General features: G+C 37.1%; 1 protein-coding gene across 1 annotated transcript in view; it reads left to right on the top strand.

The window, feature by feature from the left end:
* Positions 1-14,895, top strand: part of LOC104523591 (multiple PDZ domain protein-like) — a gene marked incomplete at its 3' end in the record, with an annotated part of 40,635 nt that extends 25,740 nt beyond the window's left edge. The window contains exons 12-20 of the mRNA XM_010166228.1: positions 960-1,039; positions 1,811-1,957; positions 2,573-2,740; positions 3,700-3,885; positions 6,418-6,627; positions 8,194-8,310; positions 10,744-10,902; positions 13,867-14,154; positions 14,772-14,895. Coding sequence (XP_010164530.1) covers positions 960-1,039; positions 1,811-1,957; positions 2,573-2,740; positions 3,700-3,885; positions 6,418-6,627; positions 8,194-8,310; positions 10,744-10,902; positions 13,867-14,154; positions 14,772-14,895 — 1,479 coding nt within the window. The remainder of the gene's footprint in view (positions 1-959; positions 1,040-1,810; positions 1,958-2,572; positions 2,741-3,699; positions 3,886-6,417; positions 6,628-8,193; positions 8,311-10,743; positions 10,903-13,866; positions 14,155-14,771) is intronic.
* Between the last annotated feature and the right edge of the window lie 444 nt (positions 14,896-15,339).

The raw sequence follows: 15,339 nt of genomic DNA, 5'->3' as shown, positions 1-15,339 counted from the left end.
TGTAGGGTCCTGTTAAATCTGCTGTGTTTGATGACTGTTGTATCTAAATGGTGCTTTTTACTATTTCCTGCCCTAGAATCTAAACAGTATGAAGGAGGGGAAAATGAACAGGAGGAAAGCATTCCTCTCTTTTTTTCAGCCTGCAATAAACTTTCAATTAAGTTAAGAGTTGCTGCGTTTTGCTGCCTGGCCTGTCGTTGTCTTTTTCACAGCATCACTACTTTTCTCCCCTCCTTCCCTTTCAATTTCACTTCTGCTCTTCAGCTATTAGGATTATTTCTCATTGTATGTGTGCACATATGTGAATCCAACAAAAAAAAAAAAAAAAAAGAAAAGAAAAATAAGAGATAGGGCTTGAATTCTCTCACTGCCCTCTAAGGCCTGCAGTTTCAAAAAATCTTTTACAGTTGTGCTCATAGTTTTGAAAGTAAAAAACCTCCAGATTTTGTTGAAAACTTTCCTTGGAAGCTCTCTATATAATACAGAGTCTTCCCAAAAGGATCAGTATGTGGTGTCATATTTCGGCCATTCCCCTGAATTAATCTGATCAGCCCACATAGTCCGATTCAACAAATACCCAGGGCATGTACATAACTTTTTAATTTGCTTTGTGCCCATTATCTTGTGAAGTTGCATTGAATTCACTCAACACTTAGGCTAGTTTAAATATGTGTCCTCTCTTCTCAGCCATTCACACTGAACTTTTTGACTGAACTTCGTGTGTTCTAAAATACAGAGTTAGTTTTGTGGGGGTGAGATCTAATATTGTTTGCAAGTTTTTCCTCTGGTAGACCCAAGTCTGGTGAGACAAAATATGTCAAGTGCTTAGTTGTATTTAGGATAGTTCTGGCTTCACAGGAATGATTGTGTAGTCTTGCATGGTCCATATACTTTATCAATTACAAGAATAGACAGGATGTTCTACTTCTTGTCACAATAATCTCGGACATAACTTTCAGATTTCCAGATAACTACTACAGAAGAAGCAGCTATGAAGGCAAAGTGGCAGAGGATTATGGGTTCGAATTATGAAATAGTGGTACGTAAACTTTGATTACTAAATGCCCTTTGATCTGTCTCTGCAAAAGCGTGCACTATTAGATATATTATTGTCATATACAGCTTCCACTTGTTTATTCTGAAGTGGTATGTGATCAGAGTTTCAGTTTTGACCTACCTGACTCCTGTTCCAAGCATTTGTCACATTTTTACACAAAAGCAATGCAGATACTCTTCCCCATCTGGCATAGATTATGTTGGATTGGGCTGTGTTTCAGTATTTGTGCATATGGGGCTTTTCTTGTTGTTCTTGCATAGGAGTCTGAAGCACCACTTAAAGGCAGGTAAAAGAGTAGGTCTGTGATGCTTTCTGTCCATGGGGCAACATAGTCATGTTACTCCAGACAGGGTATTTTGGTCTGTTGTGCTTCCTGGGTAACACTGCGAATCCCTAACAGCAGTTTCCTTTCCACAATAATCTAGCATTTTGTGATTGTCTTAACTTTAACTAAATGTGACCTGCAGATTTTAGTTTTTATCTGTTTTTTCCCTCTTGATGCTTTTCCTCCTGTTGGGAAGTTAAAGTTGTCTTCTTTCTTTTAAGCTGTAGTTGTTATTTCCCTCATTGTTGTTGAAAAACCTAAGCTAGTAACTTTGGTTGCTTTTGCAGTCTAAAAGTCTGATTCCACATGACAATATTTCTGGTTTCTTACTTCTTGAATATTCACCTTATTGTATGGAAATTGAAGAGGAAAGTAACAGGTACAGCTGTAAACATGTCAAAAGTAACCATTTTTTAATCTTATTTTAGGTGGCTGTAGTTAACAAATTTAGTGAAAGCAGTGGGTTAGGCATAAGCCTTGAAGCTACAGTGGGTCATCATTTCATCAGATCTATCTTACCGGAGGGGCCAGTTGGACGAAGCGGCAAGCTGTTCAGTGGTGATGAGCTGCTGGAAGTAAGAAAGAATACTATTTTATCTTAGTCTGCATTCAGTTAGATTTTTGAGCAGTGATTTGCTTCTCAGAGGTTTAGACTTTGGGAATGTAGCATATCTAGCTGTGTAGCAGCCATAACCAGACTGCTTGAGCAGTTACTTCACACATATTTGTGTGAATGCATGTGCGTACATGCATTTCTCAGATGGTAGCTGATTTTTTAGATTCAGTTCAAGGTCACCAAAAAGAATACCCAGAAAAAGCATTAAGATTTAGTGGGAATAACCCTACACATTGAAGGGACTGAACACCTGTTTACTTTTCTAAATAATTTTCTTAGGATTAAAATGTGAATTTGGTTCACATGAATACAAGAAATGTGAAGTGACAGAGTATGTGGTATTTGTAGGGTGGTGTCACACAATTTATGAGACCGTACACTCAGTTCAAAACTTATGTTGGTGCTGATTCTGAGCACTAAATTGAGAAGAACTTAAAGGTCGACAATGCCCATTAGTTTTTTTGTTCGTTGATTTTTTTTTCCTTGAAATCAGGTGATTAGTGGGTTATGTGGGTTATTTTTTGTACCCATTTTCGTTCATTGTGCTTCTAAACACTGTGTATTCTTTATTGAGGTGAATGAGATCTCTTTGCTTGGAGAAAACCACAAGGATGTGGTCAATATCTTGAAAGAACTACCTATTAAGGTGACAATGGTGTGCTGTCGTCCAGTAGCTCCTTCCATCACTCACACAGAAGTACTGGAGAGCCTAAGTCTATCTGAGGTTCAACTCACAGAAAAGGTATTTTGTCTTAAAAAAATAACTGAGAAAATGACCGTTTCCTTGAGAAAAAGCATATCAAGTTCTTGTACAAGATTAGAAATAAGTTTTAATATTTTAGGACTTGAACCAGATGAATAGAAAAAGGCAAATTATGTTCATCAACCTTACTTTAGGTCAACGAGAAGATGTCAATCCTGGTAGGCCACGGGCAGAAATATTCTGGGACACAGGTGTATCTACCCAAATACTTAACTTCTGTTCTACAGGTGGGCCGTGGGGCTGTGGCAAATGAGTGGCTATGAACTGTGTGTTCTTTAGAATCTGAATATATTTATTCAGATTTTGAACTTTGCTTTCTGGGTTTGTGTTGTGCAGAACTGTGTGCACATTCACTGGCAGATGCACTTCTGTCACTCATAAATGCAAAGGTCTGGGCAGCCTGATGTACTAAACATGTAGGAATGGTCCACCATGTAGTACGCACAGCAATAGTGTTTGTATGAAAAGAGACATGGTTAATTCTGAGTTTTGGGCAAGGCAGTAAATTCAGCTTGTTGCTAAATTTTTCTATGAAACCAAGGAGAGAGAAAAACATACATGTCTATGTATGTGTTTTCTCTTTTTAAATGTTCTGAATTCTGGCAGTGCTATTATGTTTAGGTCACAGCATGTTTTTAGACATACCGTTTAATCACAGATACTGCCTGTATATTTGAATACAGAGAGAATTTGAATTAGTTTAACATAAATTCCATTTTGTAAATATTTTTTCCAGTGCATACTTTCATACACTTGCAGCATAGCTATTTTCTTATAAAGATATGTGAATTCCGTGCTCATTTCTTACCTCTGCTGAGTGCTTGCACTTTCTCTGTGTTTAGAGAAGCATCACTTTGTTCACAAAGATAAAAACTGAGTTTTGTCTCTGCAGATTCACAAATATTCACATTTTATTGAACTTTCACTGTTTTTCTCAGGCTCATGTAGATCTTGGATTCATCGGCTCCTCGGACACAGAGGGAACAGCTTTGGAAATAGCTGATGAGGGTCAGAGTATGGAAGAGGTGCAAAGTTCATCTTTGGCGATGTGGGAAACAGAAGTACAGCACATTGAGCTGGAGAAAGGAAGTATGGGACTTGGATTTAGCATATTGGACTACCAGGTAACTTCTTTATTAGACTACAGGTTCTAGTGATAATCATAGTACTGGTCCAGAGAAATAGATAATAGGTCATATACGAGGGTGCTCAGAAAGCTCATCTGCTACTGCCTCGGGGGCAATGGAGTTAGAATATTCAGGCATTTAGCTGTGTATTTTGCACCTACAGTGAGGTGCTTAGGACAAGATCCAAGAAAGGACTTAGGTACTTAAAGCAGGATTTATTGAAATCCAGAGCTGCAATTCTGAAATCATTTGTGTAGCTACTGTCTGTCCAGGATGTGCTTAAACCTCCCATTTGTGTTTAACTCAAAATTCCCGAGCATCTCAAGCTGTGATTCTTGGTGTGTTGTTTTCGCTCAGTGCCTGTCTCCTGCCTGCACTTGGGTCAGGATACCAAAATAAATGTTCGTGTTCCCAGTTGTCACAGTGGATAGTTTTTAATCTGTTCAAATTAAGTAATTTCTCCTTGCGGTCAGTGGGGGCTTTTGTCCAGCTGTTGGTGGTGCTGAAGGGCCCTGTCTCCTCCCAGGTCTTTGCTGGATCTTGTCCCTAAGAGCATATGCATTTGCATCTGGAGGTCACTTCCAGGTGGAAATTATGCCCACAAAGCACTGCGTAGAATTAATCTATACCTTGTTAGTATTTTGCATTTGTACACTGATAAAGATGAAAAGCAGTGTAATTTAGTAATCTGAAGGACAAAGGTGTAGTCGAGTATCTGTTCTATGAAAGAGTGACTACTCTTTAATTTGTTACTCATGATGCTCTGTGATGGGACACCATAGCTCAGCCTGAGTATTTGAAGTCCACATCAGCACAAAGCAAAGCATGCTTTTGCTTCAGCCTCTTCTGAAGTATTTACACAAATGGTGGTTGCCTGTGTGGTTAGTTACTGAATTTTGTTTGTGGATGGTAATACTGAATGGTTGTAGGAAGTATCTTAGGTTGTTTTATATACTTTGTAAATGTGAGTTTGATTATATCCTACAGTTGTTGTTGGCTTTCTGAAACTTTCAATTTTTTGATGTTATAATACCTATATTCTGTCCTTTGAAATGTGGTTAAAACATTTCGTTTTGCCACTGAAGTTTCTACTTTCATCGAAGACTGTAAGTTTACAGTGAGATTTATCTTTGTATTTTGTGGTTTCCATCAAATTTTTAATTAATTTTCAATGAACAGTGATTAAAGTTAAGGACAGTTATGTTCATACTAATACATTCCTTATGTTTTGTATAATAGTAGACCTGTAGGAAAGTCTACATAATTGCTTACCTCAAGGAAGACTATCTCGTATGCTGAAGGGGTGATTTTTTTCAAAAAAAGTGTCACTTGTTGTCATCTAAATTGACAGTGTAAATACTTGTTAAAATAGCGAGGAAAATGTAAGTGTTCAGGCTTAAGCACTCTCTCCACCAAAGCTGTTGTATTTCCACTTGTGAAGTTTTTTATTGCTCCATGGCATTCTTCTTACTCCATTAACTGCCATGAAGTGTTAAGGGTCTTCTGGGTATTCTTCCCTCCCTCAGCGCCTCTCTCTCACACTAGCTTTCATCATTCTCCAAGTCCTGTGGTTTTGGGTGCTACCTTGTATGTGTGCGTCCTTTCAGATGTACATCTTGGCATAGAAATTTGTTAGAGTTGCACGCCGGTTTGTAGATGTTTGCTTTTCTCTTCCTTTTGATATCAGTAAAGCTGGTGCAATTATTACATTTCTCTTTTTTCTATGCATGCGCTCAAGTGAATTGCCATGTGTTGGAAGTATTAACATGTAATGATGTTTCTTGTGAATTCTGTAAGAATTATGCAAATATGTACATTTATGATAATGGTTATAACAGAATCATATGTTCCTGTTCTGAGTATTTGATGCTAGTGTTTTTATAAAAGTCAGTGCGTTGAAGGATGAGGACTACAAAACAATTTTCTTTTTTAAAAGCAAACACCACTTTGTTGTTGATTAGACTGCTGCATTGGTATGTTCCTGTCTCCTGTAAAGTATTTAATTAGGCATGCACAAGGACTTGCCTCTTAGAAAGTGCCTTCTCATCTGAGCAAGATTTGATTGCATGAAGTATAAGAGATTTATTGAAAATAAGCTCTTTGTTCTGCCAGAGTGCACGTGTTAACTTTGCCTCAGGCTGCACTGCCCAGCTGAATTCCCAAACCACTGAGTGTAAGGGAGGATGAAGTCTGCAACGCTGTCACTGCAGTAGGAAGTGAAATAGAATTCCTGGTGTGTAATTACTCATTACAGTATGAGCAGCACTTTGCAATTTAGCAATATTTTATTCTGAAGATAGATGATGGGAGATCACCTAGAAAGGAGTAATAATTTTCACATAAGAATTAAAAATTGGTAGAAGTCTGTAAACATATGGGCAGTATGGACAGGAGGGTATGTTTCTGCAGAGGGTTCATCTGGAGCAGAGCTCCCAACTTTTTAGTAACCCAGCTCTGTGTGAAAATTGGCCTCTCAAGACATAAAAGAGTAAATAAAATGCAATGTTTTTCTTCCTCTTATTTAATTAGGATCCTGTTGATCCGGCAAACACTGTAATTGTGATTCGCTCATTAGTTCCTGGAGGTGTGGCTGAGCAAGATGGCAGACTTCTTCCTGGAGATCGACTTATGTTTGTCAACGATATCAACTTGGAAAATGGAAGCCTGGAGGAAGCGGTTCAAGCACTGAAAGGAGCCCCAGCAGGAACAGTTAAAATAGGAGTTGCCAAACCATTGCCTGTAAGGATTTGGAATTTCAGTGGGTACTTTTCATGCAATTTTAGCTGGTCCATGATGATCCTAACTTCTGCATACACTTTTTGTGCTTTGGGGTACAGCTGGGTGGCTCAAAACGTCAAGAATCTATCTTTAACAAATTCCTGCATCTTCTTGCGTGTAGGAGTGGTCTGTGTAGTTTATGACTGTGATTATGGGACCTAGCACACCTGTTTTGCAGCTGAGAAAACAGTGAAGCGTCGCAACCAGCACAGTATTTCAGGGCTGCAAGTTGCCAGGCACAATTTTGTACACTTTACAAGATTCTCTGAATCGGTGAGATGGTGACATAAAGTCAGTTTTTTGTGGTTTGCCTTGAATTTGCCTATGCTTTTGCTTTTCAGTGAATAGTATGTATGCAGTCTTTGTATTTAGAGAGCACGCTTTGTTTAAAGAATGGTCAGTAGGCTTCATTTCATATACCTCAAACTGGTTATTTTAATGTAGCCATAAATGATTGCAGGCTTGATTTTAGAAGGTGGTCTGTAACAATTAGAAACATGAATTTGAAGGAGACTGAGATAGTTTGTCATTAAGGATGCGTTAAATTCAAATCAGTACAGTGGCATCAGTTTATACATACAAAGATGACACCTTTCACTATATTTGTAAGTCCAAGTGTGGTCTTTGGGGTTCATTTTTGCTTTTCAAGAAATGATAATCTTGTAATCCTTGTGGATGCAGATAACAGATTTTCAATCTTAGATCTTTGTGGAGAGGGTGGGAGGCAATGGCTGAGTTACTAGAAGCTTTCCTTTTTGTAGTAAAAGGGTGCTTTTTTAACTTTGTTAAATTTGGGTTTTTTTAATAGTGGAGACTGTTATGCACTGAAATGTCTTGCAAATCAACATTTTCATAGTTAAGAAGGTGTCACTCTACAAGAGAAAATTTATGGTTTTGTTGCTGTTCTCAGCATTTTGTAAACATTCATCATTTGCACTTTAATATTCCACGTACTATGCTTGCCAGTTAATTAAACGTTTTGAATGATCACTGGCTTCTTTGCAGTACTGGACAAATGCACCTAGCAGCAAATTATATTGGAAAAAGCTATTGGTTTGTAGTCAGAATTATGTTTGATCCTCTTGAGGCTGTTCTGCCCAACAGATACAATCTTAAAACACAGAGAGTGGATGCAGTCTTCTTGCCTGCTAACAATATGACTCTGTGCCAACCAAGGTTGTAGAGGCCTCTACTGTTAGACTTTTTCCCTGGTGGCAGTTTTAGTATGTGTTTAATAAGAGTAGAAATTGAAAATGAGTTTAGACTAAGCTCTGGGATCTCTGGTGTAGCTGTATAGGCATTTTTCATTACTTGGGCTTGTAAAATAAGATGTGAAGCTGAATCAATTCAGGTAAATTTGGGGGGGGCGGGGGGGAAGTCTGTTTACCTACCCAACACTGACTGTGATTGAAATGAACTCTGGTGTGTTTGGAATTCATTTACCTCTCTAAACCCACACACATAACGCACTCTGCATGCCCTGTGTCCTGGCCACTCATCCAACTCAGAGCTTCCTTCTTTCTGCAGCTTTCACCAGAGGAGGGCTATGTCTCTGCTAAGGAAGATTGCTTTTCCTACACTGCCCAGTCAATTGAGGAGGAGGGGCCAGCTGATGCAGCCCTCTTCCATGCTGAGCTGGCTCTGGTTAGTGGCCCAACTTATCAAAGATTTCTTAAGGCTTTGCATTTTGTAATGAAAGAGGTTGCTTTGTTCATGCTTATTTTTTAGTGTTTACTGTCACCACATTACTGATCCACCGTATTTGGGATGTATCCCCACATGGTAGAAGCTGGCATCTGGAGATTTTGACTGTTTGCATGAGCTGTGAATCTGGCCTATGATATTTTAGTTGCTGAAAAAAGAGAAAGTATTTAGTGTATTGCTGAGATTTTAAAAAATGCATGGCTACCCACTTCTCCTTGCATGCACCAAGTATCCTTTTGAAAATGTCACCTTTTGTAAAGAATTGTTCACGTGCTTATTTTGTAAATAAATCTCTTCGCCTATATGTCGTAATAGATCACTTCCCTACCTTGAAAAGTTGTTGGAACTCTATTTTTGCATGTAAGCCAGCCTTAAAAGCAATGCTATCTGTCTTCAAAAGCTGACTAAGCTTCCTCCTAATAGCATTCTTTAGACTTCAGCATCAGTCAGTGATTATGAGATTTGCAAGGTCAAATGCTGTTCACTTGTACAAACAATGTGGCTTACCTGAGCATTCAGTGCCTTACATAGCCCAGAAGTTACCAGTATGAACTCTGTTAAAAAATACAGAGGAAATAGGACTCTACAGAAAAAAAAAAAAAATCCAGAAACAAAACACATCCCTTCACCCCCCCCCCCCCCAAAAAAAAAAAAAAACAACACCCCACCAACAAAACCATAAAAGGAAACAACTAAGAAACAAAATATAAATATATTCTGCACGTGTCCTGGTTATTTGTACTGATCTGGGCCTTCCAAGGCAAGAATCTCTGAATTACTGATTCCAGGATGTTTGCTGTTTTTTCACGTTTGCAAATGACAAGCTGGTTTTAATAGCTTGCTTTTAAGCAAGACTGCCTGTTATTTCTTCTGCAGTTAATTACCTTGGTACAGGAGTTAGATTATAGGATTTGCCTTATTCTGTTCACTGAGAAGAAGTATGAAGAAGCCAGCAATTAAAGATGTGTTGAAAAGATCAGATGAAAACTTGGGTATTTAAAAATTTGACTTCTATCTGTGATTTATTAAAAAAAAAAAAAAAAAAAAAAGAGCAATGAAAATGTATGGCAGGTAGTAATATGGTTAAATTGTCAACTCTCTCAATTGTCTAATTAAATGTGCAAAATATGAAATTTAATGTGCAGTTACTCAGTTGAAGGTGTTTTTGCAGAGTGCACTGATGAGATCCTGCTTTTCATACAGAAACTTACACTCAGATTCTACAGATCTGTCTCCGTTTTTCACAATCCTTCTTTTTGTAGGGCATAGCTTTGGTAACACTCATTTGCATTTTCCAGAAGATAGACTGAGAGTAAGCTACACAAAAGGAGCAATTTGAATTAGCTGTTGAATATTTAAGTTTGAGACAATAAAAAATGGATCTTTTGTACTCCAAAAAGGAATCAGTATGTTGAATCACTGCAGATTGTTGCTATTGCTGTTGTGAATCTGACATAATGAATTCATATCATGATTAACTGCATGGGTGCACTTGACTGCTACATACAAGTTTACAATGTGGTCATGGCTCTGAACTCAGTGATCTTTTTTTTAGCATACGCTACTTTCTTGAGCTCTGCCACAGGAGATGACATTATAATCAAAATTTATGTGAAGCACCATAAATTAAGTCTTTTAGGACTTAATTTTATTCTAGTATTTTAAAGTGTAAGAGTCTTTAAAAAAATTTATTTCATTTAAGAAAAAAGAAAAGTGAAAAATACTGCCTGTGTCCATGTCTGGAACTCTTTAAAAAAAAATAAAAAAAATTACTTCTCATGAAAGATAGGAGAATTATCCCTATTAATCTCGTTGTCAAATGTAAAATATTTTTGAAATCATAAAAAAATCATGTCATAAATGTTTCTTATAAATGTATTGGAAAACATTGCAGTTTCCAGAAGATTATTTTTTATACCTATGAAGTTGGGTGGAGGAAGCATTCCTGACAGGTGGCACTAAGTGAAGCTTATTATTTTTTAAGTGCTAATTCTAGTAAAAGAAAATTTTAAAAAAAGCCCTAAACAAAACAAAATTTTGATGCCAGGGAGTACAACAGAGTTCTCCCAACACCTCATTTTCCTGTTGACAGGCATCAGCCTGCCTCAGCCCTGCAACCCATTCCAGTTAAGACTCTCAGCTTACTTCAGATATTCCTTGCAACTTCTGAAGATGTAGTGACGTGAATTGTAACTGGAAGCTGGAATTTTTCCTACTGTGTTATGCAAGTGTAACTTTAATGTAAAACATGGAAGGAAAAAAAAACCCCAAAAACATGTCAGTCAGCATGTAGTGTCTGAAGTGCATGTGTTCGGGCTTATGTTGCGTGAAGGTGACAGATAGCCTGGCTGATTGAATTGCTTTTGTTGTTAGGTGGACTCCAACGAGGCAGATCTAGCGGATGAGTCCACATTTGAATCGCAGTACTCTCTAGAGAGTGACATCTTCCAGGCTTCAGTGATAGCTCTGCATGGCAGTGCCTGTAGCGATGAGCTGAACTACAGCTTCTCTCTTCCATTGTCAACTCCCAAGGTAAAAAGGAGGATGGTTTTATTGATGACAAACTTTGATAAGGCTGTATTATTAGATATAAATGTTTTATGTCATCCTGGTTTAAACTACACTATTTGTTACTGGGTTAAAGTGCAGTTTTGTTTAGACTAGTGCTGTTGTCTTTCACACATCTGTGTTGAAGAGAGAGGAAGCTAAAAGGTTGGAATCTTGGATTTGTGTTTTGTATAGCCAGATGAAGTATGGTGAGATATTTGTAGTGTGAAAACCGCGGTGAGCAGTCTGCTACAAAAACTTAATTGTTACTACTTCAGAGCATATTAAAGAGTGCTAGCACAAAATAACTGCATTATTCTGCAGTATTTTAGGTAGGAAAAGCAAGAGTAAGTTTTCATCCCAAGCTTTGCTTTTATGCTTCATAGTTAGTATGTTTGCTATTTAAGTTACTGTGTTCTTAAATGAAATGTTAATAATGATACTGTAATTAAAAGTAAATCTGTATATATCAAACCTCTGATTACTAATAATTTCTCTTAAAGCTAGTAGCTGAAGTTAAGTTCTTTAAGAATATTACAAAGATCAGTATCCTTTTTCTTGCTGGTCATATACGAACAATTAGGTCATTATGAGTATCAGAGTTAGTGTTTTGTTTCTCCGTGGTTTTTCTCGCTCCTTTTTCTTGGGAATCTATAGATTTATTTTGCTAATCTAGAGTCTTCCAAATAATGTCTCCTAACAGTTGTCTTTGAAAGCAACATTGTGGGGATTTCTTCCAGGGTTTGCAGTCTGTGGTCTTGAATAGAGTAGCTGCTGCTTTGTCCTCCACACCTGAGCTGCAGTAACTCCCTTTTATCCCTTCTGGAATATGTTCAGCCCTTACCAGGCACTTGTTGGAAAGCTGAATTCATTTTCTAATGGTTTCTGCTAATCCACAGAAGAGCATATATCTGCTCTGCCAGTGGGACAGATTGCATTGTTTACCTCTGTAATTGTTACTTAAATGGATTATGCATTTTGCATGTTGAGAAGCATTTTATGAGATGAAGGCTGGGTTTTCAGTATATATAATCTTGAGGCTCTAGAAAGTCTTAAGTTACTTTCAGCAAAGACTTAAAGATTGCTTTGGTTTACTTGGTTGTTTTTTTAAAGATTATGATCCTGACTTTTCAGTGATCCTCTCTGTGCACCAGTATGAAGTGATAATATTAAGTTATAATCAAGTAACATTTTATACTCAGCAGTTACAAGTGACTACACAAAGTAGCAAGAAAATCTGTTCAATAAAGGAAGATTTTTGAAGCAAGTGAAATGCAGTGAAAATGAAAAAACTAATACTAAATGCTATGAGGAATGCAGAGGTATTTCAGCTATTTTTGACTGCAAGCAGTTGACAGGTCCTTAATGCCTTTGATGTCACTTTTAAAACAGGTGATAAAAGAAATACTTGAAGTAATGTAAATGCTCTAATGAGGCTGCATATTGCTGTAGTTAAAAATTCTTGAAATTGTGGTTATCTTCAGAAATTAAAGCATTGGCTTTTCTTTAAGTGAAACAAAACGAAAAATGGGCATATGCTGCACCTCTTAATGTGTATATATTGTGGAATTTATTATGGAATAAATGTTGAGTATGATCTGGGTCTTGTTTTCACTGATTTGGAAATGGATACAAAACAGACTTAAAAGGAGATATCCTAGCTTTCTTGAAACCTAGTGAAATAATTTAAATAGATTATAGTCCTGGTATTCTGTTCTGCAAAAGTTAGGAAATTATTTCATTGATACATCATGCAGATTAGTTGCATTTAAGCTTTGCTCAGTTATCTTTTCAGATGTTACTTATACCAGTTTTTTACAGATGAACCTTTTTGTTCATTATCTGGGGACAGCGCAGGTGTGTATGCACTTAATGAAAGATGAGAGAAACTAATTCTAAGGCCCTTGATACAAAATGATGGAAAATATCCTGAAATCCTGTGAAACACGTTTTCCCCACTGTTTGGAAAATGATAGAAGAATTAGTAGGACCAGTGAATAACAACTAAGACAAAGGGAAGATGTTCTTCTGACTCCATTGACTACATGTCAGGAAAATCCCTTATGTTGATATAGAGCCTCTTAAGTCCAACCTCTTAAGTCCTTTGTATATCATCCTAGTATCTATTCACATACATGTTTTTAAAATTACTTATATTTGAAAACTCAGCTAAAGAATACTTGAAGATTTTTTTCAGAAGGCTGTGATTATTGAAATCCCTTAAAATATTTGAAATGCGGGACCTTGGAATCTTGAAAGTCTGAACAAATTTTGTGTAGAGAACTTAATCCTAATACTGCAGCCATAATAGGTACACTTGCAATAAGTACTAACTGCTGAGCTTTTCTAACTGCATTATTTTATTCCATTGTTGTCACAGTTCAAAATCTCCATGTTCATTTTGTGCTAAGATTTGACTGAGTTTTTTACTTTTCCTTCTTTGTGTGGAAGGGGTATCTAAATATGTTTCTCCTCAGTTAATTGGGTGATTAGATGGCATGCTTATTGTCTAAGAAATTGCTATTTACTTGCTAAGTGTTTTGAAAGTAAAGACCTTGGTCTTGCAAAGTTCTTCTACCTGAGAAAGACAATTGGATGCTTTAATTTTAATAATTTGCCAAAACTTTGTCTAGTTTGAGAATGTATGAGTGGATGTTACTTTGCTAAAATTAGTGGAGATTTATTGTTGAGTACCAAATTAGAATTTGGCCTTCAGCAGTAACTTTATTTTCATTAATTTCTGGTACTTCAAAGGAGAAGAAATTGTCTGAGGAATCAAGTAAATTTTATAGTAAAATGCCTGTAGGGTTCTACTGAAGACACTGATGTTACAACAAATATGCTTAAATTCTTTGAGATTAGTTTCTGTTTAAGATTTTAGCATGAAATTTCCTTTTCAGTTATACCACAAAAAAGTATTGATTGTTCATTGTCTCCTGTGTTCAGCAGTCTGTTGGAGAGGAATGTTCAAATGCCGCAACTGATTTCCAAGTATCTGACAAGAATCTTTACAACATGGATCTGAGTCAGAGAGTGAGAGAGCAAAAGTTTGTAGTGGGCAATAGCCTGGAAACTGCAACTGATTTTCCTGAAAAAGATCTTCTGCCTCTGGATGTTTCGGATATCAACCAAAATGAAAGTGAAGACACAGCAACATGGACTGGATCTCAGATAACAGCAGAAATTGCACTAAGTACAAGCCTCACTACTACCATGCAGCTTGATCCCACTGGAAAAGTAAAGATTTTTTTCTTTTTTTTAAGTAATAATTAAAAAAACCTATGGAAAGGCTATATTAAAGTGTAGAATCTGCTACAGAAATTGTCAGGGGGGAGCAATGTGAAAGACTTGCGTTCTGGTGTTTGCGCAAGCCTGTGCCGTTCAGCTCACAAACTGCCCCGTGATGCCACAGTGTGCAAACATAATAATTCCTTTATATGACAGTCACAGTGACATCTGTATATTTTTTCCTTCCATGCAGTGATTTTTTTAAGAAGTTCTTAAGAGCTGTAATTTCTTACAAGATTTGTTACTTTAGCACTGGCAGATTGTCAGACATCTGTGGTGAACAAGTCTGAGAGCCCTTGAATTCATCCCACTAATTTTAAGAGTGCAACTGTGTCCTTAAATGAAAAGCATTCTTTTTGATAGATGTGTTATATTACCTGAATGAAAACTGAAACTTCATGTATGTCAGTTTGATCTTTGATGGGCTGACTTTTCCAGTGTCTGTATAAGGATTCTGTATAATTAGGCGCCTAGCTTTTGTATAAGGTAAGATGAGTTAAGGTCAGTTTGTCCAATCATATTTTTATCTCTGTTTTCTGAACTGATGTTATTTTCCTTTGTGTTAGAATCAAGTGCTTTTAATGGAAAAGAGATGCCCAGTGTCTTTGGAGGGAAATTCTACAACCCCAGATTCAGTCAAAAACATGTACGAGAAGACTATCACTATTGCAAAAGGCAATTCAAGTCTAGGTAAGGTAGCTGACATTTTTTGTAGCCTATTCAGTAACATGGCATTTTGTATTTCTGATATGTTTTGTATTTTATTAGTTAGGACTAAACATTTTCCTTTTAGTGGGAAAAGCATAACACGCTATTCATTCTTTGCTTCTCTTACCTTGTTTGGCTGTGATGGCAGTGGATCCATTAACTGTCACTGTGAACACAAAAGTAGTGTCCAGTCTCACTGAGATTTATTTTTTTTTTCCCCATAAAGGAATTTAATCATTATGGAATTACGGAATTATAGACTCATAGAACGATATAGGTTGGAAGGGAAGTTAAAGATCATGTAGTTCCAACTCCCCTGCCATGAGCAGGGACACCTTCCACTAGAGCAGGTTGCTCAAAGCCTCATCCATCCTGGCCTTGAACACTTCCAGGGAGGGGGCATCCGTAACTTTTCTGGGCATTCTG

Source organism: Antrostomus carolinensis, unplaced genomic scaffold (assembly GCF_000700745.2).
Source record: "Antrostomus carolinensis isolate BGI_N321 unplaced genomic scaffold, ASM70074v2 scaffold4264, whole genome shotgun sequence".
NCBI lineage: Eukaryota > Metazoa > Chordata > Aves > Caprimulgiformes > Caprimulgidae > Antrostomus > Antrostomus carolinensis.
This window is presented reverse-complemented; position numbering and strand designations above follow the sequence as displayed.